Raw genomic sequence first — 20,204 nt, forward strand, 5'->3', positions numbered from 1 at the left:
GGTGGGATGGGGATGGACCTCGGGATGGAGCGGGGAGGGACCGAGGGATGGGGATGGAGCGGGGTGGGACAGGGGAGGGACCGGGGAGGGGCGGGGGGGACGGGGAGGGACCGGGGAATGGACCAGGGAGGGTTGGGGATGGACCGAGGGATGGGGATGGAGCGGGGAGGGAACGGGGAGGGTTGGTGATCGACTGAGGGATGGGGATGGACCAAGGCTTGGGGATGGACCGAGGGATGGGACTGAGGGATGGAGCGAGGAGGGACCGGGGATGGGTCGAGGATGGATCGGGGAGGGAACGAGGGGCGGGTCGAGAAGCGGAGGGGACCTGAAGAGGGAAGGACCCGCGGGGGGACCTGAGGAGGGAGCGGGAAGGACCCGCGGGGACGAGCACGGATCGGGAAAGGGCCGGGAGAGGGCTCGGGGATAGATCGGCCGAGGAACCGGGAGAGGGAGCGGGGAAGGAGCCAGGGAGGGACCGGGGACGTGCCGGGAGAAGGATCGGGAAGGAGGGACGGAGAAAGGACGAGGAGGGACCCGAGAGGGACCGGGGATGGGAACAGGGATGGGAACAGGGGGAGAAATGGGGATGGACCGGGATCAGGATCGGGAATGGACCGGGGAGGAAACGGGGAAGGACCGGGGAGGAAACGGGGATGGGAACCGGGATGGGAACGCGGATGGAGCGGGGGGAGAAACGGGGATGGACCGCGGAGGGAACCGGGATGGGAACGAGGAGGAACGGGGGATGGGCCAGGGATGGATCGGGGAAGGAGGGGCCCGAGGCTTTGCCGGGGGCTGTCCCTGTCCCCTCAGTGGCAGCCTGGCCCTGTCACTGCAGGTGCCACCCCCGTGCCACCCTCTGGAGCCTCTGGCCGCCCCCAGCAATGTCCCGGTGACAGCTGGGGCAGGACCCGGCAGGGTGACAGCACCCCTGGGGAGCTGGGGGGACACGGGGGGACGTGGGGACACGGGACACAGGACAGAGGGACGGGGAGGTATTGGAGACCCGGGGACAGGTGGCCAAGGGACCGTGGGGACACAGGGAGGGACAGGCCCTTCCCCCCCATTGTCCCCATGGCCAGGAGTCCCCAGGGCCCCGCGTGTCACCGTGTCCCAAAGTGTCCCCAGACCCTGTTGGCCCCATGGTGCCCAACCTGCCCCACCCCGACCTGTGTCCCCACGGTGTCCCCGAGTGTCCCCAGGAGCCCCAGGCCCCTGTGACCCTCCCCACCCCCCCATGAACTCCCAGCCCCCCAAAACCCTTCAGCCCCCCCAGACCCCCCCGGCTCCTTCACACCCGCCCGGGGCCACATGCGGTGCTTGCCCCGCCCACCGCCCACCCGTGCCGCGATCCCATTGGCTAGCATGACCATCACTCCACCCATAGCCCCGCCCCTATCATCATCCCATTGGTCGGCCTAGTTGTCACTAAGGCCCCGCCCCTGCCTCCCATTGGCGGAGTCCCCCCTCGGGCGTTCGCGTTGCCAAGGCAACCAGCGCGGCGGGAAGGGCCGAGCGCGAGGGCGGGGCCGTGCGGTTCTGATTGGCCGCGCCGAGTCACGCGCGGGGCGCTGATTGGCCGCGCCTCAAGCCCCGCCCCCCGCGAGTGAGCGGGGCGGATCACGTGGAGGCGGCGGGGGCGGCGGGAGCGGCGGAGCGCAGCGGCCATGAAGCACTACGAGGTGAGGCGGCCGCGCGGCCTGCAGGCCCGGGCCGCTCTCCGTCACCGGAGCGGCCCCCGAGCGCTGGCACCGCCGGTTCTGCACGGCGCGATCGCACCGACCTCGGGGAACCCGCGCGTTCCGCCCCGGGGCATTCGGGACGCGCTCTGCGCATGTGCTACTCTCTGTGGCGCTCTGCGCATGCGCGGCAGAGCGTGGGCGCCGTGGGGGCGTGGCTGGAGCCGGGACGGGGCGTGGGTTGTTATGCAGGGGGCGGGGCTTGGGTGGAATAGGGGCGTGGCTTGAGTGGGCTGGGGGCGTGGCTTGGTTAGCATGGGGGGCGTGGTCTCTAATGGGGCGGGGCTTGGGGGTCCGGTGGGGCTCAGAAGGGTCCGGGGGTCCCGGGGGGTCCCCGCAGTGTCCCCGAGGCCACAGCAGGGCCCTGATGGGTCGGGGCCACCCCGTTCCCGCTGTCACCCGCTCGGGGTGTCGCTGTCGCTGTCAGCCCCCCGGGGTGGCTCCCTGGGCACGTCCCCGGTAGCCCACGGCGCTGTCACCTCCCCCCCACCGCAGTGTCCCCAGGGATGACAGAGCCGTCCCGGTGTCAGCCCCGCGGTGACGCCACCCCGCTCCCCGCTGCGGTGACCCGGCGGTGACAGTGGCCACTCGGGCAGTGACAGTGGCCACACGCTCGGTTTTGTCGCCACCGAGGCTCCCCTGAGGGGGGGTCCGGTCTCACCTCCCGCCCGCGCCGTGTCCTGTCCTGTCCTGTCCCCTCCGTCCCCGCTGGCCACTGTCCCCTCCCCCCCCGTGCTGTGTGACTCTGTCCCTCCCGTGGCCACCCCTGGGGCCACCTCCGGGGCCACCTCCGGGGCCACCAAGGGGGGGGACACGTTTATATTTAGCCGCCCCCGGCGCCGATCGGGTTTCGGGCGGGCGCGGTGACATGGAGGTGGCAGTGCCACCCCGCGAGGGTGGCGCGGTGGCCCCGGCTCCCGTGCTGGGGCTGTGGCCGCCGGTGGCCGCCGGCAAGCGGCCCAAGAAAGCGGCCGTGCTCTTCTTCGAGGTGGAGATCCTGGACGCCCGCACCAGGGACAAGCTCTGCTTCCTCGACAAGGTGACATGGGGACAGGGGGACAGCCCTGGGGGGGACATGGGGACAACCCTGGGGGGGACATGGGGACAGCTGGGAGGGGACATGGGGACAAGCAGAAGGGGACATGGGGACGTGGAGACAGCCCTGGGGACATGGGGACAGCCCTGGGGGGGACATGGCGTGTCCCCACAGTGTCCCCACGGTGTCCCCACAGTGTCCCTGATGTCCCCTCGTTGTCCCCAGGTGGAGCCTCAGGCCACCGTGGCCGACATCAAGAACCTGTTCAGCAAAGCTCGTGAGTGGGGACAGGGACAGGGTGGGGACAGGGAATGGGGACAGGGATGGGGACAGGGACAGGAATGGGGACAGGGACAGGGACAGGGACGGGAATGGGGACAGGGATGGGGACATGGGATGGGGACAGGGACAGGAATGGGGACAGGGACAGGGAGGGGAATGGGGACAGGGATGGGGACATGAGGACCCTCCATGGGGCCCCTCGGTGTGGCTGGGACCTGTCCCAGGGCCTTGGGGACATCTGTCATGGCCCAGGACGTGTCACAGGGCCACCGTGGTCACCATTGTCATCAGAGACCTGTCACGGGTGTCCCCTGTGTGCCTGTGTCCCCACAGTGCCACCACCGCTGTCCCTAGTGTGGCTGTGTCACCACGGTGCCACCACCCTGTCCCCTGTGGCTCTGTCCCCGCAGTGCCACCCTCCTGTCCTCTGTGTGGCTCTGTCCCCAAGTGCCACCCCCTGTCCCCTGTGTGGCTCTGTCCCCAGGTGCCACCACCCCCTGTCCCCTGTGTGTCCCCACAGATCCCCAGTGGTACCCAGCGAGGCAGTCCCTGCGCCTGGACCCCAGTGAGTGTCACCGTGGGACAGAGTGTCACCGGTGTCCCCAGGGTGGCCCCAGGGTGTTCCCAGAGTGTCCCCAGTGTCCCCAGGGTGTCCCCAGTGTCCCCAGGGTGTCCCCAGGGTGTCCCCAGTGTCCCCAGGTGTCCTCAGAGGTGTCCCCAGGGTGTCCTCAGGGTGTCCCCAGGGTGTTCCCAGGGTATGTCCTGTGTCCCCAGGTGTCCTCCGGGTGTCTCCAGGTGTCCCAGGTGTCCCCAGGGTGTCACCAGTGTCCTCAGTGTGTGCCCAGATGTTTCCTGCAGGGTCCCCAGGTGTCCCCAGGGTGTTCCCAGGGTATCTCCAGTGTCCCCAGGGTGTCCCCAATGTCCCCAGGTATCCCCAGGTATCCCCCCAGGGATGTCCCCAGGTGTGCTCAGGTGTGCCAGGTACCCCCAGGGGATGTCCCCAGGTGTCCCCCAGGGGTGTCCCCAGGTGTGCAGGTGCCCAGGTGTCCCCCAGGGATGTCCTTAGGTGTCCCAGGTGTGCCAGGTGCCCTCCAGGGATGTCCCCAGGATGTCCCCAGGGATGTCCCCAGGGATGTCCCCAGGTGTCCCCAGGGATGTCCCCAGGTGTCCCAGGTGTCCCAGCTGTGCTGTCCCTGTCCCCAGAGGGGCGCTCTCTGAAGGACGAGGATGTGCTGCAGTCGCTGCCCGTGGGCACCACGGCCACGCTCTACTTCCGGGACCTGGGGGCACAGATCAGCTGGGTCACGGTGAGGGTGCCACCTGTCACCTGTGTGTCACCTCCTGTGTGTCACCTGTGTCACCTTCTGTGTCACCTGTGTGTCATCTGTGTGTCACCTGTGTCACCTGTGTGCCCTCCTGGGACCTGGGAGCACAGATCAGCTGGGTCACGGTGAGGGTGCCACCTGTGTCACCTCCTGTGTCACCTGTGTCACCTGTGTCACCTCCTGTGTCACCTGTGTCACCCCTGTCACCTGTGTGTCACCTCCTGTGTGTCACCTGTGTCACCTGTGTCACCTGTGTGCCCTTCCGGGACCTGGGGGCACAGATCAGCTGGGTCACGGTGAGGGTGCCACCTGTCACCTGTGTGTCACCTGTGTCACCTCCTCTGTCATCTGTGTGTCACCTGTCTGTCACCTGTGTCACCTCCTGTGTCACCCCTATCACCTCCTGTGTCACCTGTATCACCCCTGCAACCTGTGTGTCACCTGTGTGCCCTTCCGGGACCTGGGGCACAGATCAGCTGGGTCACGGTGAGGGTGCCACCTGTGTTTCCTCCTGTGTCACCTGTGTCACCTTCTGTGTCACCCCTGTCACCTCCTGTGTCACCTGTGTCACCTCCAGTGTGTCACCTGTGTGTCACCTGTGTGCCCTTCCAGGACCTGGGGGCACAGATCAGCTGGGTCACGGTGAGGGTGCCACCTGTCACCTGTGTGTCACCTGTGTCACCTCCTGTGTCACTCCAGGTCTCCCCTTCCCTGTCCCTCACCTGTCCCTCCCCTGTCTCACCTGTCCTTTACCTGTCTCTCACCTGTCCCTGTCTCACCTGTCCCAGGTGTCCCTCACCTGTCCCTGTCTCACCTGTCCCTGTCCCTATCTCACGTGTCCCTGTGTCACCTGTCCCAGGTGTTCCTGACCGAGTACGCCGGCCCTCTCCTGATTTACCTGTCTATCCCCTGTCCCTGTCTCACCTGTCCCTATCTGACCTGTCCCTGTGTCACCTGTCCAGGTGTTCCTGACGGAGTACGCCGGCCCCCTGCTCATTTACCTGCTGTTCTATTTCCGGGTGCCGTTCCTGTACGGGCCCCGCTACGACTTCACCGCCAGCCGGCACCGCGTGGTGCAGTGAGACACGGGATGGGGACAGGGACAGGGGGACATGGGACAGGGGGGACATGGGACATGGGGGACATTGGGGGGACAGGGACAGGGGGACACTGGGGACATTGGGGACGGGGGACAGGGGATATTGGGGACATGACAGGGGGACAGAGGACATGGACAGGGGACATGGGGACATTGGGGTCAAGGCCAGGGGGATATGGGGACATTGGGGACACTGGGGACATCACTGGGGCCATTGGGGACATGGGGACATTGGGGGGACATGGGGACAGGGACAGGGACATGGGGACAGGGACAGGGACATGGGACAGAGACATGGGGACATGGGGACAGGAGACACGAGAGGGGGACAGGAGACATGGGGACATTGGGGACATGGACAGGGGGACTTGGGGGACATTCGGGACACTGGGGACATGGGGACAGGGGACATTGAGGACAGCGGCACAGGGACATTGGGGACAGGGGAGGTTTGGGGTGTCCTGGGGGGATTTGGGGCGGTCTGGGGGATCAGGGAGGGGACACTGGGATGGCCCTGGGGACATTGGGGTGGCCCTGGGGACACTGGGGAGCCCTGAGAGGGGACACTGGGGGCAGGGGGACACGGCCAGGATGGTGGGGCATTGTCCCCAGGGCATGTCCCCCGATGTGCCCCTGTGTCCCCACTGTCCCCTGATGTCCCCGTGTCCCCAGCCTGGCCTGCTGCTGTCACTCGTTCCACTATGTCAAGCGGCTGCTGGAGACGCTGTTCGTGCATCGCTTCTCGCACGGCACCATGCCCCTGCGCAACATCTTCAAGGTGACACTGCCACCCGTGTCACCTCTGTCACCTCTGTCACCTGTGTCACCACCCTGACACTGCCCTGGCACCGCCCTGTCACCCCTGTGCCACCCCTGTCCCTCCCTGTGCCACCCCTGTCCCCTTTGTCTCACTCGGCACCATGCCCCTGCGCAACATCTTCAAGGTGACACTGCCACCCGTGTCACCTCTGTGACCTCTGTCACCTGTGTCACCACCCTGACACTGCCCTGACACCGCCCTGTGTCACCTGTGCCACCCCTGTCCCCTCCCCGTCCCTCCTGGGTCACCTGGGCCACCCCCAGTAGCAGCGTGTCCCCAGCGTGTCCCCAATATCCCCAATATTCCCAATATCCCCAATGTCCCCAATGTCCCCAACGTGTCCCCAATGTCCCCAGAACTGCACCTACTACTGGGGCTTTGCTGCGTGGATGGCGTATTACATCAACCACCCGCTGTACACCCCACCAGGTGAGTGTCACTGTGTGTCATTGTCACCTGTGTGTCACTGTGTGTCCCCATTACATCAACCACCCACTGTACACCCCGCCAGGTGAGTGTCACCTGTGTGTCACCTGTGTGTCACCTGTGTGTGCCTGTGTGTGTCACTGTGTGTGCCTGTGTGTGTCACTGTGTGTCCCCATTACATCAACCACCCACTGTACACCCCACCAGGTGAGTGTCACCTGTGTGTCACTGTGTGTCACTGTGTGTGTCATCTGTGTGCGCCCGTGTGTCACCTGTGTGTCACCTGTCCCTGTGTGTTCCTCCAAGTCTGCAGGGGACACTGGGGGTTGTCCCTGTCCCCTGTCCCTGTGTCCCTGTCCCTGTCCCCTCTGTCCCTGACGGTGTCCCTGTCCCTGTCCCCAGCGTACGGTGACGATCAGGTGAAGCTGGCCCTGGCCGTATTCCTGGTGAGACCTGCGGGGACAGCGGGGACACGAGGGGGAGGTGGGGGATTTTGGGGGCTGGGATGGGGGATTTGGGGGGCTGAGGGGGATTTGGGGGTCTGGGGCAGTTTTTGGGGGGTGGGATTTGGAGGGTTTTGGGGGGCTGGGGAAATTTTGGGGGTGGGATGGGGGACTGGGAGGGAATTTTGAGAGGTGGGCTGGGGGATTTTGGGGGCTGGGGGACAGGGGGACACTGGGGGAGTCCCGGGGGGTCCTGGGGGACACTGGAGAGTCCTGGGGGGTTCTGGGGGTCCCGGTGCCCCCCCCCCCGAGGGTCCCGGTGACCCCCCCTGCCCCCCCAGTTCTGCCAGCTCGGGAACTTCTCCATCCACGTGGCCCTGAGGAACCTGCGGCCAGCGGGTGAGGGGACACCGGGGACATTGGGGACATGGGGACATTGGGGACATGAGGACATGGAGACATTGGGGGGGACACTGGGGACATTGAGGACATGGGGACATTGAGGACATGGGGACATTGAGGACACGGGGGACATTGAGGACATGGGGGGGGACATTGGGGACATGGGGGACATTTGGGGGGGACACTGGGGACATTGAGGACATGCGGACATTGGGGGGACACGGGGGACATTGGGATATTGAGGACATGGGGACACTGAGGACATGGGGGTACACCAGGAACATGGGGACATCAGGGACATGGGGGACATAGGGACACAGGAAGACATCGGGGACATGGGGGGACATGGGGACACAGATGAGGACACGGGGGGACAGTGGGGACATGGGGGGATGTGGGGGAGACAGGGTGACATTGGGGGGACATGGGGACACAGATGAGGACATGGGGTGACATCGGGGACACAGTGGCACAGAGGCCACAAGAACAGCAGCCGGGGTGACACAGAGGGTGACACACAGGGTGACACAGAGGGTGACACGTGTCTGGGGGTGGCCTGGGGTGTGATGTGTGTCCCATGGGGTGTCACTCCTCTGTCCCCTCTGTCCCCCCCGTCCCCGCTGTCCCCGCTGTCCCCTGCAGGGTCCAAGACGCGCAAGATCCCGTACCCCACCCGCAATCCCTTCACGTGGCTCTTCCTGCTCGTGTCCTGCCCCAACTACACCTACGAGGTGGGGACACGGGGACACGGAGGGGACACGGGGGACACGGGGACAGGGGGACACGGGGACAGGGGGGGACACGGCCCTGGGGGACACGGGGATGGGGGGGACACAGCCCTGCGGGAGGGACATGGGGGAGACACTGAGGGGACACAGCCCTGGGGGAGGGACATGGAGGGGACACGGGGGGGACACGGCCATGGTGGGGGGACACAGAGGGGACACGGGGGGGACACAGTCCTGGGGACAATGGGGGGGACACGGCCATGTGGGAGGGACATGGCCATGTGGGAGGGACACGGGGGGGGACACGGCCATGGGGACATGGGGGGGGCACAGCCCTGGGAACAATGGGAGGGGGACACAGCCCTTGGTGGGGGGACACAGGGGGGACACGGCCATGGGACAACTTGGGGGACACGGCCATGTGGGGGGGACATGGAGGGGACATGGAGGGGACACGGCCCTGGTGGCGGGACAGCCCTGGGGATGGGGGCACGGGGGGGACACGGCCATGGGGACACGGGGGGACACGGCCGTGGTGGGGGGACACAGCCCTGGGAGGTGACAGCTCTGGGGACACCAGGAGCAGGGGGACATTTCCTGGGGGGGTGTGGGGGGTGGGGGCACCCCTGGAGGGGAGGAGGGGACACTGCTGTGCTGGGGGTGTCACCACAGGGGAGGAGCCCCCGGGGGGGGACAGCAGGACTGGGGGGGAGGGGACATGGGGGGAGCTGCCACCCCCCCATGGTGACACCCCCTCGGTGACACCCCTTGGTGACACCCGGGTGTCCCCTCCCTTGGTGCCACCCCCCTGGTGACACCCGGTGTCCCCCCAGGTCGGCTCCTGGATCGGTTTCACCATCATGACGCAGTGTCTGCCCGGTGAGGGAGGGGACAGTGGGGACAGGGAGGGGCTGGGGGGGGTGGCACCCCAGGGTCTCCATGTTCCCTCTGTCCGTGTCCCCTGTGCCACCCTCGGTCCCCATGTCCCGTCTCTCATGTCCGTTGCGCCACTCTGAGATCCCCATGTCCCCTCTCCCCGTGTCCCATGTGCCACTCTGGGGTCCCCATGTCCTCTGACCTGGGTGTCCCTGATGTCCCCTGGGGTCCCTGAGTGTCCCTGCTGTCCCCGTGTCCCTGTCCCCTGAGTGTCCCTGATGTCCCCTGGGGTCCCTGAGTGTCCCTGCTGTCCCCGTGTCCCTGTCCCCTGAGTGTCCCTGATGTCCCCTGGGGTCCCTGATGTCCCCTGATGTCCCGGTGTCCCCTGAGTGTCCCCGTGTCCCCTGCTGTCCCTGCTGTCCCCTGATGTCCCTGTCCCCGCAGTGGCGCTGTTCTCGCTGGTGGGGTTCGTGCAGATGGCGATCTGGGCTCAGGGCAAGCACCGCAGTTACCTGCGGGAATTCCGGGATTACCCCCCGCTGCGCTCGCCCATCATCCCCTTCCTGCTGTGACACCGCGGGGACATCTTCAGTGTCACCTCAGTGTCCCCTTCCTGCTGTGACATCCTGGGGACATCTTCAGTGTCACCTCAGTGTCCCCTTCCTGCTGTGACACCGCGGGGACAGCCATCAGTGTCCTGCGGGAATTCCGGGATTACCCCCCGCTGCACTCGCCCATCATCCCCTTCCTGCTGTGACACCGTGGGGACAGCACGGGGACAGCCATCAGTATCACCTCAGTGTCCCCTCGGTGTCCCCTCCCTGCTGTGACATCCTGGGGACATCCTCCAGTGTCACCTCAGTGTCCTGCGGGAATTCCGGGATTACCCCTCGCTGCGCTCGCCCATCATCCCCTTCCTGCTGTGACATCCTGGGGACATCCCTCAGTGTCCCCTCACTGTCCCCTCTCCGCTGTGACACTGTGGGGACACCTTGGGGACACCTCGATCTGTCCCCATCAGTCCTGCCCTGAGCCTTGGGGACAGTTTGGGGACAGAGGGGACACGAGCCCGTTGTCACCCTGGTGCTCACAGCAGGACATGGGAGCGTGGCCCTTGTCACCCACTGGGTGCCATCCCTGCTGTCCCCTCCCTGCTGGCACTGTCCCATCTGCAGTGGCATTGTCCCCTCCTCGGTGGCACTGTCCCCTCTCTGGGTGGCAATGTCCCCTCTCTGATGACGTCACAGGGACAGCAGCGGTGTCACCATGTCCCCACCCCATCCCCACAGGTGACAATAAATCCCATCCCCCACCCATGTGTGGCTGTGTCATTGTCCCCCCCCAGGGGACACCGGGCGCGGTCACGGCCACCCTGTGGGGACAATCTCGCTGTCCCCAAGGTGGGAGGGGGGGTGGCTTTGTCCCCACACGCGGTGACACGGAGCCAGCACGGTGTCACTCGGCGCGTTTATTGCAGGGGCGTGGCCTCGTGTCACCGCCCTCGCGGTGTCCCCAGGGGTCCTTCGGTGTCCCCGGGTGTCCCCAGTGTCCCTCGGTGTCCCAGGTGTCCCCAGTGTCACTCGGTGTCCCCGTGGCGCTGCCGGAGCCGTTTCTGGCGCTGCAGGAGGCGCCGCTCGCGCTCGAACTCCTTCATGCGCATCACGTAGCTGGGGACAGTGGCACCGTGTCACCGAGTGTCACCAAGTGTCACCGAGTGTCACCGAGTGTCACTAGGTGTCACCAGGAGCGCGGGCAGTCGGGTGGGGGTGGCACCACGGTGTCCCCAAGCCCCTCCCACATCCTCCCCGTGTCCCCGCTGTCCCCACCCCTGTCCCTGTGTCCCCGCCTCCACCCTGTCCTTGTCACCTGTTCCTGTCACCTCGTGTCCCCACGGTGTCCCTGAACGCCCCTGTCCTCAGTCTTGTGTCCCCCTGCGTCCCCATGATGTCCCCACGTCCCCATGCTGTCCCCATGATGTCCCTGTGTCCTACTCGCAGTGCTGGCAGCTGTCTCAGCCCTCTCCCCCCCATGTCCCCATGCTGTCCCCCCCTGTCCCCCCGTGTCCCCCCATGTCCCCATGTCCTACTCCTGATGCTCGCAGCTGTCCCCCCGTGTCCTCATGCTGTCCCCATGCTGTCCCCCCATGTCCCCCCCTGTCCCCATGTCCCACTCCTGGTGCTGCCAGCTGTCCCAGCCCTGTCCCCCTGTGTCCCCCCCTGTCCCCATGTCCCCGTGTCCTACTCATGATGCTGCCAGCTGTTCCAGCCCTGTCCCCATTATGTCCCCATGTCCCACTCCTCGTGCTGGCAGCTGTCCCAGCCATGTCCCCCCGTGTCCCCATGTCGCCCCCTGTCCCCATGTCCTACTCCTGATGCTCGCAGCTGTCCCAGCCCTGTCCCCCCCTGTCCCCATGCTGTCACCATGTCCCCATGTCCCCGTGTCCTACTTGTGGTGCTGGCAGCTGTCCCAGCTCTCTCCCCCCGTGTCCCCCCGTGTCCCCCCCTGTCCCCATGCTGTCCCCATGTCCCCATGTCGTACTCGTGGTGCTCGCAGCTGTCCCAGGCGTGGCGCAGCCCTCTCCCCCCATGTCCCCCGTGTCCCCCCCATGTCCCCACGCTGTCCCCATGTCCCCCCCTGTCCCCATGTCGTACTCGTGATGCTCGCAGCTGTCCCAGGCGTGGCACAGCTCTCTCCCCCCATGTCCCCCGTGTCCCCCCCATGCCCCCCATGTCCCCCCATGTCCCCCCGTGTCCCCATGTCCCCATGTCGTACTCGTGGTGCTCGCAGCTGTCCCAGGCGTGGCGCAGGGCGTGGCAGCCCCAGGGCACGGGGAAGTTGTCGCGGTGGCAGCGCAGCAGCCGCAGCAGGTGGTGGCCGCAGTAATCGCGCTGCTCCAGCGGCACCTGGGCCTGCGCCAGCTGCGCCGCCGAGGCCACCATGGCTGTCACCGAGGGACAGGGACACGTCAGCACAGGGACAGGGACACAGAGGGGACAGGGACACATCAGCACCGGGACACAGAGGGGATGGGGACACACAGAGGGGATGGGGACACACAGAGGGGATGGGGACACACAGAGGGGACAGGGACACATCAGCACAGGGACACCTCAGCACAGGGACACAGAGGGGACAGGGACACACAGAGGGGATGGGGACACACAGAGGGGATGGGGACACATCAGCACAGGGACAGGGACACAGAGGGGATGGGGACACAGAGGGACAGGGACACATCAGCACAGGGACAGGGACACCTCAGCACAGGGACAGGGACACCTCAGCACAGGGACAGGGACACAGAGGGGATGGGGACACACAAGGGGGATGGGGACACACAGAGGGGACAGGGACACATCAGCACAGGGACAGGGACACAGAGGGGATGGGGACACACAGGGACAGGGACACATCAGCACAGGGATAACAGAGGGGATGGGGACACACAGAGGGGACAGGGACACACAGAGGGGATGGGGACACGCAGAGGGGACGGGGACACACAGAGGGGACAGGGACACAGAGGGGATGGGGACATGCAGAGGGGACAGGGACAGGGCGGGGGGGACACACAGAGGGGACAGGGACACACAGAGGGGACAGGACCAGGGGGACAGGGTGGGGACATGGAAGGACACACGGTGGGGGTGGGGACACAGAGGGGTGTGAGGGGGTGGGGACATGTGGGGACACTCACAGGGGTGGGGACAGGGTGTGACAGGGGTGTGACAGGGGTGGGGACACTCCCATGGGTGGGGACAGGGTGTGACAGGGTGTGACGGGGTGGGGACACTCACAGGGATGGGGACACTCCCATGGGTGTAACAGGGTGTGACAAGGTGGGGACACGCACAGGGGTGGGGACAGGGTGTGACAGGGGAGTGACAGGGGTGGGGACACTCCCATGGGTGGGGACAGGGTGTGACAAGGTGGGGACACTCACAGGAGTGGGGACAGGGTGTAACAGGGGTGGGGACACTCCCATGGGTGCGGGACAGGGTGTGACAGGGTGTGACAAGCTGGGGACACGCACAGGGGTGGGGACAGGTTGTGACAGGGGGTAAGGGCAGGGCTGGCGGCCCGCGTGGCACCGAAGGACACGGAGCGGACACGAGAGGTGACACCAGAAAACACACACGGGAAGGGCCGCGCCGGGAGGTCACCGCGGTCACGGCAGGGCGGGGACACCCCAAGGCCACCGCGCCCGCCGTGTCCCCGTCCCCGCCCCCCCGTGTCCCCTGCCCCGTCCCGCACTGACCGCGCGGCTGGCGGCTCGGCAGGCCCAGCTCGGCGGGGAAGGACGGCATGTGCAGCGGGTCGGGCTCGCCCTCCGCGTCCCACAGGTAGCGCCGCGCCAGGTGAGCGCCCATGGCGGCGGGGCCGGGCCCGGCAGCACCGGGAGCAGCGCGGCACCGGGAACGGGCCTGGAGGCGGAAGCGGAAATGCCGCACGCCGGAAGCGGAAATGGCGGACGGGAAGGAGCGGGGCGGAGCGGCGCGGGATTGTGGCGCCCCCTGGCGGAGGGGAGGACCGCCAAAACTCACTGAATCCTCCCGCGTCTCCCCAAAAAATCTCAAAAAAACCTCAAAAAAAACCCAAATCAAAAAAACCCCCAAAATCCAAAAAATCCCCAAAACGTAAAAAAATCCGCAAAACCTCAAAACTCCCAGAAACTTAAAAAAAAATCCAAAAATCCCCCAAACCAAAAAAAAACCCAAAACCCAAAAAATCCCCAAAACCTCAAACCCCAAAAACTTCCAAAAAAATCCAAAAATCCCCCAAACCCCCCAAGATTGAAAAAGAAATCCCCAAACCCTCATCTCAAAACATCCTCCAAAATCCTCAAAACCCCCCAAAATCTCCCAAAAAAACCTCAAACCCCCATTTTAAAACACCCCCCAAAATCCCCAAAACCCCATAAATTCCCCAAAAAAACCCTCAAACCCCAAAATTCTCAAAACCTCCCAAAATCCCCCAAAAAACCCTCAACCCCCCACCTCAAAACACCCCCCAAAATCCTCAAACCCCCCCCAAAAAAACCCCCAAACCCACATCCCAAAACACCCCCAAAAACCTCAAAACCCCCCAAAATCCCCCCCCACAAGCCCTGCAAATCCCCACATTTTCCAAATTCCCCCCAGGAATTTGTCACCCACTGGTGCCACTCCCCCCTCGCTTTGGGGGACATGGGGACAAGGACAGCCTGAGGCCACCACGATGTCCCTAAGGCAGATGACGGATGTCCTTCTGTCCCCAAGAGGTGACAGATATCCCCACACGGGATTGAGAGAGAGAGGGGACACGTTGGGGACACAAACCCAGCCCAGGATGTCCCCAGCCAAAGAAGAGACGAGGACAGTGAGAGACAAAGAGAGTTTATGGTGACATGAGTGTCCCCAAGGGCCACCTCGGGGACAGGAACGGAGCTGAGGGACACAGAGCAGCTCTGATGTCCCCAAGGGCCACACTGAGGGACACAGAGCAGCTCAGATGTCCCCAAGGGCCACACTGAGGGACACAGAGCAGCTCAGGTGTCCCCAAGGGCCATGGTGGGGACACAGAGCAGCTCAGATGTCCCCAGAGGTGGCTCCTGTGATGGGTGGGGACGTCTCTCCCGGCTGGAGGTGACACAGGTGACACAAGCCAAGGCCATGGTGGTGTCACCTGTCACTCCAGGCTCTTGGCCCCTGTGGTGATGTCCCTTGATGGTGACACCATCTCAACGCTCCTGTCCTGCAGGAGCCAGCAGGGTGTGACCGTGTCCCTGTCACACACAGTGACACAGAACAGGACACTGGACGAATGACATTTCTGTGTGACACGGCCATGGTGTCCCTGTCCCTCTGGGCCTTGTCCCACAGTGTCCCTGTCCAGGCTGTCCCCTCCCTCATGGCCCTGTCCTCCATGGTGCTGTGTGACACTGCCATGCTGTCCCTGTCCCTTCCAGCCTCTTTATCTCTCATGGCCCTGTCCCCCATGGCACTGTGTGACATTGCCACGCTGTCCCTCACAGCCCCGTCCCCTGAGGCCCCGTGTGACAAGGTCATGGCGTCCCTGTCCCTCATGTCACCATGTGACAAAACCACACTGTCCCCATCCCTCCCAGCCCTGTCCCCCACGATCTCATGTGACAAAGCCATGGTGTCCCTGTCCCACACTGTCCCCATCCCTCACAGCCCTGTGTGACAAAACCCTGCTGTCCCTGTCCCTCATGTCCCCGTGTGACAAAATCACACTGTCCCCATCCTCCCATGACAAAAACACATTGTCCCCATCCCTTATGTCCCATGGTGACCAAACCCTGCTGTCCCCATCCCTCACAGCCCTGTCCCCCACAGTCTCATGTGACAAAGCCATGACATGTGACAGGTGTCCCTGTCCCACGCTGTCCCCACCCCTCATGTCCCCCATGACAAAACCACTCTCTCCCCATCCCCCATGATCAAACCCCGCCATCCCCACCCCTCCCTCACAGCTCCATGTGACAAAACCACGCTGTCCTTGTCCCTCACAGCTCTGTGTGACAAAACCACACTGTCCCCATCCCCCCATGACAAAAACACGCTGTCCCCATCCCTCCCAGCGCTATCCCTCACAATCTCATGTGACAAAGCCATGGTGTCCCTGTCCCACACTGTCCCTGTCCCTCACATCCCCCCATGACCAAACCCTGCTGTCCCTGTCCCTCATGTCCCCGTGTGACAAAACCACTCTGTCCCCATCCCTCCCTCCCAGCTCCATGTGACAAAACCACGCTGTCCCCGTCCCTTACAGCTCTGTGTGACAAAACCACACTGTCCCTGTCCCTCATATCCCTGTGTGACCAAACCCTGCTGTCCCCATCCCTCCCAGTCCTGTCCCCCACGATCTCATGTGACAAAGCCATGGTGTCCCTGTCCCACACTGTCCCCATCCCTCACAGCCCCGTGTGACAAAACCCTGCTGTCCCTGTCCCTCATGTCCCCGTGTGACAAAATCACACTGTCCCCATCCTCCCATGACAAAAACATGCTGTCCCCATCCCTCCCAGTCCTGTCCCCCACGATCTCATGTGACAAAGCCATGGTGTCCCTGTCCCACACTGTCCCCATCCCTCATAGCCCCGTGTGACAAAACCCTGCTGTCCCCATCCCTCACAACCCTGTCCCCCATGGTCTCATGTGACAAAGCCATGGTGTCCCTGTCCCTCTCCAGCTCTCCAGGCTGTCCCTGTCCCTCACAGCCCCATCCCCTGTGGCACCGTGTGACAAAGCCATGGTGTCCCCATCCCTCATGTCCCCGTGTGACCAAACCCTGCTGTCCCCATCCCCCCATGCCCAAACCCCCCCTCTCCCCATCCCCCCTCCAACCCTCTCCCCTCTCCCCCCCCCGTCTCAGCGCCCCTCCAGGCTCTTGTCCCGGGCGATCACGGCCTCGTCGAACTTGATCATCAGCGTGGTTCCCTTGTGCCAGTGGGCGCTGACCCGCGCGGGGAAGCCGGCGGCGCCCAGCACGGCCTCCAGCAGCCCGGCGGCGAAGGCGGCGCAGTTCAGCGAGCTGTTCTCGCGCGGCACCGACACGAACGTGTTCACCAGCGGCTCCCTCTCGATCACGTAGAACGTTCTGTCGTCGTCGTTGGCCTGCTCCAGCTTGTCGGCCTCCCTGCCGAACAGCGCCCGCCACAGCGGCCCCTTGACGAACAGCAGCACTCCCAGCACTTTGGTTTCTCTCCTCCCCGGCCTCTCGCGGGCCACCAGCGCGTCCAGGGCGCGCAGCCCCACGTGGTGGCCCAGGCGGGCCAGGCGGGTTTGGAGCTCGGCCACCGAGGCCACGCGGCGCTGGCAGTACTGCACCAGCTCCGAGAAGAGCAGCGCGAAGGCGGCCAGGGACAGCTCGGAGCGCGGCCGGCCCAGCGCCCGCTCCAGGACCGGAGACTTCCCACGAGTGAAGCGAGCGTCCATGGCGGCCTGAGGGTGTTAGGGGGGTTTTAGTGGGGGGGAAAGGGGTGGGGGGGAGCTAGAGAGGGGTAGAGGGGTCTGAGGGGGGTTAGGGGGGTTAGAGGGGGTTTAGAGGGGGTCTGAGGGGTTGAGAGAGGGACTGAGGGGATTTAGGAAGGGATTGAGGGGGTTTAGAGGGGGTTAGAGGGGGTTAGAGGGGGTTTGAGGAGGGGTTGAGGGGGTTTAGAGAGTGTTTAGGGAGGGACTGAGGGAGTTTAAAGAGGGCTGAAGGGGTTTAGGGAGAGTCTGAGGAGCTGAGGGAGGGACTGAGGGGGTTTAGAGGGAGTCAGAGGGGGATTAAGGAGGGTCTGAGGGGGTTTAGAGGGGATCTGAGGGGGGGTTAGGGAGGGGCTGAGGGGGTTTAGGGAGGATCTGAGGGGGTTTAGGGAGCGGCTGAGGGGGTTTAGAGGGGGCTGAGGAGCTGAGAGAGGGACTGAGGGGGTTTAGAGTAGGTTTAGAGGGGGCTGAGGGGGTTTAGAAGAGTCTGAGGGGGTTTTGAGGGGGTCTGAGGGGGGTTAGGGAGGGGCTGAGGGGGTTTAGAGGGTTTAGGGAGGTTAGGGAGGATCTGAGGGGGTTTAGAGGGGGCTGAGGGGTTCAGAGGGGGTTTAGGGAGGGTCTGGGCTATTTTAGGGAAGATCTGAGGGGCTGACGGCGTTTAGTGGGGGTCTGAGGGGGTTTAGGGAGCATCTGAAGGGGTTTAGAGGGGCTGAAAGGGTTTAGAAGGGGGTTAAGGAGGGTCTGAGGGGCTGCAGAGGGGTATGGATAAATCGGGGCAGCCGGATGCGGTTGGGGCAGTCTGAGGAGGTTCATGGGGTCCGAGGGGACAAGAGGCAGCTGGGGAGGGCGGAGAAGGGCTGGGGTGGGTTCGAATGCCCGAAGGGGCCCCGGGACCCGCAGCAGCGCTCGGGGGATGCGGAACCGCGACAGCGCCCGGCGCGGGTCGGGAACCGGCGGGGAGGGCACGGAGGGACGGGCGGGGGGAGGGAGGAGACCGGGACCCCCGAGAGAGACCGACCTGACACCGGTCCGGCCGCCGCGGCACCCCCGGGCACCGGCCGTAGAGCGCAATGGCCGGAAAGCGCGACACCGGCCGTAAAGCGCGGCACCGCCGAGTACCGGCCGTAAAGCGCAATGGCCGTAAAGCGCGGCACTGCCGGGCACCGGCCGTAAAGCGCAATGGCCGTAAAGCGCGGCACTGCCGTGCCATGGCCGTAAAGCGCGGCCAGGGGGCGTGGCCTGCAAGGTGTGGGCGGGGTTCCGTCTATGTGGCCACGCCCCCTCAATGAGGCGGCACAGAGGGGACACGAGGGGACACGAGGGGACACGAGGGGACATCTGGTGGCGCGGGGGGAGCGGGAGGGGCCCCTCGCCCCTCTCCTCCCCCCGACACCTGGGCCGCCAGCTGGGGTGGGGGATGGGCCCGGATCCCCAGTGACGTCATGAGGGGGGGACAGGAGGGGGGAGGGGCGCGGGTGACCCTCGGGGGACACCTGGGACAGAGCGGGGACACCGGGGGTCATCCCCTCATGGGACATGTGTCCCCTGTCACTGGTGTCACCTGGGTGGTCCCCACCCCCCCCACACAGTCTCTGGTGACATTTGTGTCACTCAGGTCCCCTCCGTGTCCTCACCGTGTCACTGCTGCCACGCCCTAAGGTCCTCCCTTGTGTCGCCGGTGTCACCAAGGGTCCCCTGTCCCCATGTGCCACCCCCCGTGTCCCCATGTCCCCGCTATCCAGGTGTCCCCATGTGCCACCCCCCGCGTCCCCACTCCCCCAGTGTCACCCCGGTGTCCTCATGGCTCTGCTGTCCCCAAAGTCCCCGTGTCCCACAGGGTCCCTCGGTGTCCCCAACTCCCCGGTGTCCCCATGTCCCCGCTATGTGCCCATGTCATCTCAGTGTCCCCAGTGCCCCTTCAGTGTCCCCATGTCCTCTCCAATGGGACACAGGGTGACATAAAGAGGAGACACGGGGGGGACACTGGGGACATTGTGGGACACTGAGGACCAGGGGACACAGGGGACTAGGGGACACTGAAGGGGACACAGGACGATAAGGACACCAGGGGACGTGGAGGGACAGCAGGACCCCGGAGGGTGGCACTGGGGGCCCGTGGTGACATCGCTGTCCCCAAGCCCTGGGACAGGGGACAGAGGAGAAGCCTCGAGCTGGGCCTGCTGTCCCCAGGGAGAGGAGGTGGCACTGCGGGACACTGGGAGCACTGGGAGCACTGGGAGACACTGCAGAGCACTGGGGGATAACTGGGGGACATTGGGGGACACTGGGGATAACTGGGGACACGGAATAACTGGGGGTTACTGGGGGACACTGGGGAATACTGGGAGACACTGGGGATAACTGGGAGACATTGGGAGACACTGGGGGACACTGGGGGATACTGGGGGGACACTGGGGGATGCTGGGGAACAGTGGGGGAAGCTGGGGGACACTGGGGCAATAGTGGTGACACTTGGGGACACTGGGGGACAGTGGGGACATTGGGAGCACTGGGAGACACTGGGAATAACTGGGGGACACTGGGGAATAGTGGGGACACTGGGGACATTGGGGGACACTGGGACATACTGGGGGGCACTGGGGATTATGAGAGACACTGGGAGAACTGGGGACATTGGGGACACGCCGTGTGACAGTGACAGGAGCCAGTGTCCCCTCCCTGTGTCCCCTCTCCATGTCCCCCGTGTCCCCCCCCGTGTCCCCTCCCCCCTCTCCGGGTGCCCTCGGGGGGGATTTATGGGTGCAATTAATTAAACGCCATTTCGTTAATTGCTCGCGGCTGCCAGGGGGGGATTGGGGACACGCGGGGGCGGGGGGAGGGGAGGGGGGGGTGGGGCAGCCCCCGAGGGGACACGCGACACCCTCGGGGTGTCACCTGTGGCGACAGCTGGGACCCCACGGGGACCCACAGAAACCACGGGGACACCAAAATACCCACAGGGACCCCAGAGCATCCACGGGGACTTGAAAATACCCACGGGGACCCCACAGCACCCATGGGGACCCGAAATACCCATGGGAACCCCAAAAT

General features: G+C 65.0%; 3 protein-coding genes and 1 long non-coding RNA gene across 7 annotated transcripts; 2 read left to right on the top strand and 2 right to left on the bottom strand.

Annotated features, from left to right (window-relative positions):
• The first annotated feature begins 1,603 nt into the window (after nucleotides 1-1,603).
• TECR (trans-2,3-enoyl-CoA reductase) lies at nucleotides 1,604-10,491 on the top strand. 3 transcript variants are annotated; one of them, XR_004420499.2, is made up of 14 exons: nucleotides 1,604-1,685; nucleotides 2,731-2,781; nucleotides 3,004-3,055; nucleotides 3,581-3,625; nucleotides 4,264-4,367; nucleotides 5,348-5,463; nucleotides 6,157-6,262; nucleotides 6,661-6,733; nucleotides 7,133-7,176; nucleotides 7,515-7,572; nucleotides 8,218-8,306; nucleotides 9,137-9,182; nucleotides 9,624-9,802; nucleotides 9,938-10,491. XR_004420499.2 is itself a non-coding variant. In XM_033083829.2 (14 exons), the coding sequence occupies exons 1-13, from the start codon at nucleotides 1,671-1,673 to the stop codon at nucleotides 9,749-9,751; spliced, it is 927 nt and encodes a 308-aa protein (XP_032939720.1). In that variant the 5' UTR covers nucleotides 1,604-1,670; the 3' UTR covers nucleotides 9,752-9,775; nucleotides 9,922-10,491. The 3 variants fall into 3 exon arrangements, 2 of the variants coding, with proteins under 2 accessions (XP_032939720.1, XP_032939719.1); XM_033083829.2 differs by having other exon boundaries at nucleotides 9,624-9,775; nucleotides 9,922-10,491; XM_033083828.2 differs by having other exon boundaries at nucleotides 9,624-10,491.
• A 136-nt stretch (nucleotides 10,492-10,627) lies between these two features.
• Nucleotides 10,628-13,622, bottom strand: NDUFB7 (NADH:ubiquinone oxidoreductase subunit B7). Its single transcript, XM_033083788.1, has 3 exons — nucleotides 13,438-13,622; nucleotides 11,952-12,120; nucleotides 10,628-10,846 (listed from the first exon to the last, which is right to left on the bottom strand). The coding sequence occupies exons 1-3, from the start codon at nucleotides 13,547-13,549 to the stop codon at nucleotides 10,756-10,758; spliced, it is 372 nt and encodes a 123-aa protein (XP_032939679.1). The 5' UTR covers nucleotides 13,550-13,622; the 3' UTR covers nucleotides 10,628-10,755.
• A 1,043-nt stretch (nucleotides 13,623-14,665) lies between these two features.
• On the top strand, nucleotides 14,666-14,963 carry LOC117009520. Its single transcript, XR_004420491.1, has 2 exons — nucleotides 14,666-14,710; nucleotides 14,751-14,963. It is a non-coding gene; the product is annotated as an uncharacterized LOC117009520 (long non-coding RNA).
• Nucleotides 14,964-16,542: 1,579 nt separating this feature from the next.
• Nucleotides 16,543-18,262, bottom strand: TRAPPC5 (trafficking protein particle complex subunit 5). 2 transcript variants are annotated; one of them, XM_033083784.1, is made up of 2 exons: nucleotides 18,171-18,262; nucleotides 16,543-17,125 (listed from the first exon to the last, which is right to left on the bottom strand). In XM_033083784.1, the coding sequence occupies exon 2, from the start codon at nucleotides 17,117-17,119 to the stop codon at nucleotides 16,553-16,555; it is 567 nt and encodes a 188-aa protein (XP_032939675.1). In that variant the 5' UTR covers nucleotides 17,120-17,125; nucleotides 18,171-18,262; the 3' UTR covers nucleotides 16,543-16,552. The 2 variants fall into 2 exon arrangements, with proteins under 2 accessions (XP_032939675.1, XP_032939676.1); XM_033083785.1 differs by having other exon boundaries at nucleotides 16,543-17,122; nucleotides 18,171-18,259.
• Nucleotides 18,263-20,204: the final 1,942 nt, after the last annotated feature.

This window comes from Catharus ustulatus, chromosome 33, assembly GCF_009819885.2.
Source record: "Catharus ustulatus isolate bCatUst1 chromosome 33, bCatUst1.pri.v2, whole genome shotgun sequence".
Taxonomy (NCBI): Eukaryota; Metazoa; Chordata; class Aves; order Passeriformes; family Turdidae; genus Catharus; species Catharus ustulatus.

What these genes read in the sequence shown, in the direction of transcription:
- TECR (XM_033083828.2), top strand. An exon ending in TGGCCCTGGCCGTATTCCTG is followed by an intron (nt 7,177 to 7,514) that starts GTGAGACCTGCG and finishes CTGCCCCCCCAG; the next exon opens with TTCTGCCAGCTCGGGAACTT. An exon ending in CATGACGCAGTGTCTGCCCG is followed by an intron (nt 9,183 to 9,623) that starts GTGAGGGAGGGG and finishes CTGTCCCCGCAG; the next exon opens with TGGCGCTGTTCTCGCTGGTG.
- NDUFB7 (XM_033083788.1), bottom strand. Translation starts at nt 13,549, where the DNA reads ATGGGCGCTCACCTGGCGCGGCGCTACCTGTGGGACGCGGAGGGCGAG. An exon ending in GCCGAGCCGCCAGCCGCGCG is followed by an intron (nt 12,121 to 13,437) that starts GTCAGTGCGGGA and finishes CCTCGGTGACAG; the next exon opens with CCATGGTGGCCTCGGCGGCG. An exon ending in GACAGCTGCGAGCACCACGA is followed by an intron (nt 10,847 to 11,951) that starts GTACGACATGGG and finishes CACTGTCCCCAG; the next exon opens with CTACGTGATGCGCATGAAGG.
- TRAPPC5 (XM_033083784.1), bottom strand. Translation starts at nt 17,119, where the DNA reads ATGGACGCTCGCTTCACTCGTGGGAAGTCTCCGGTCCTGGAGCGGGCG.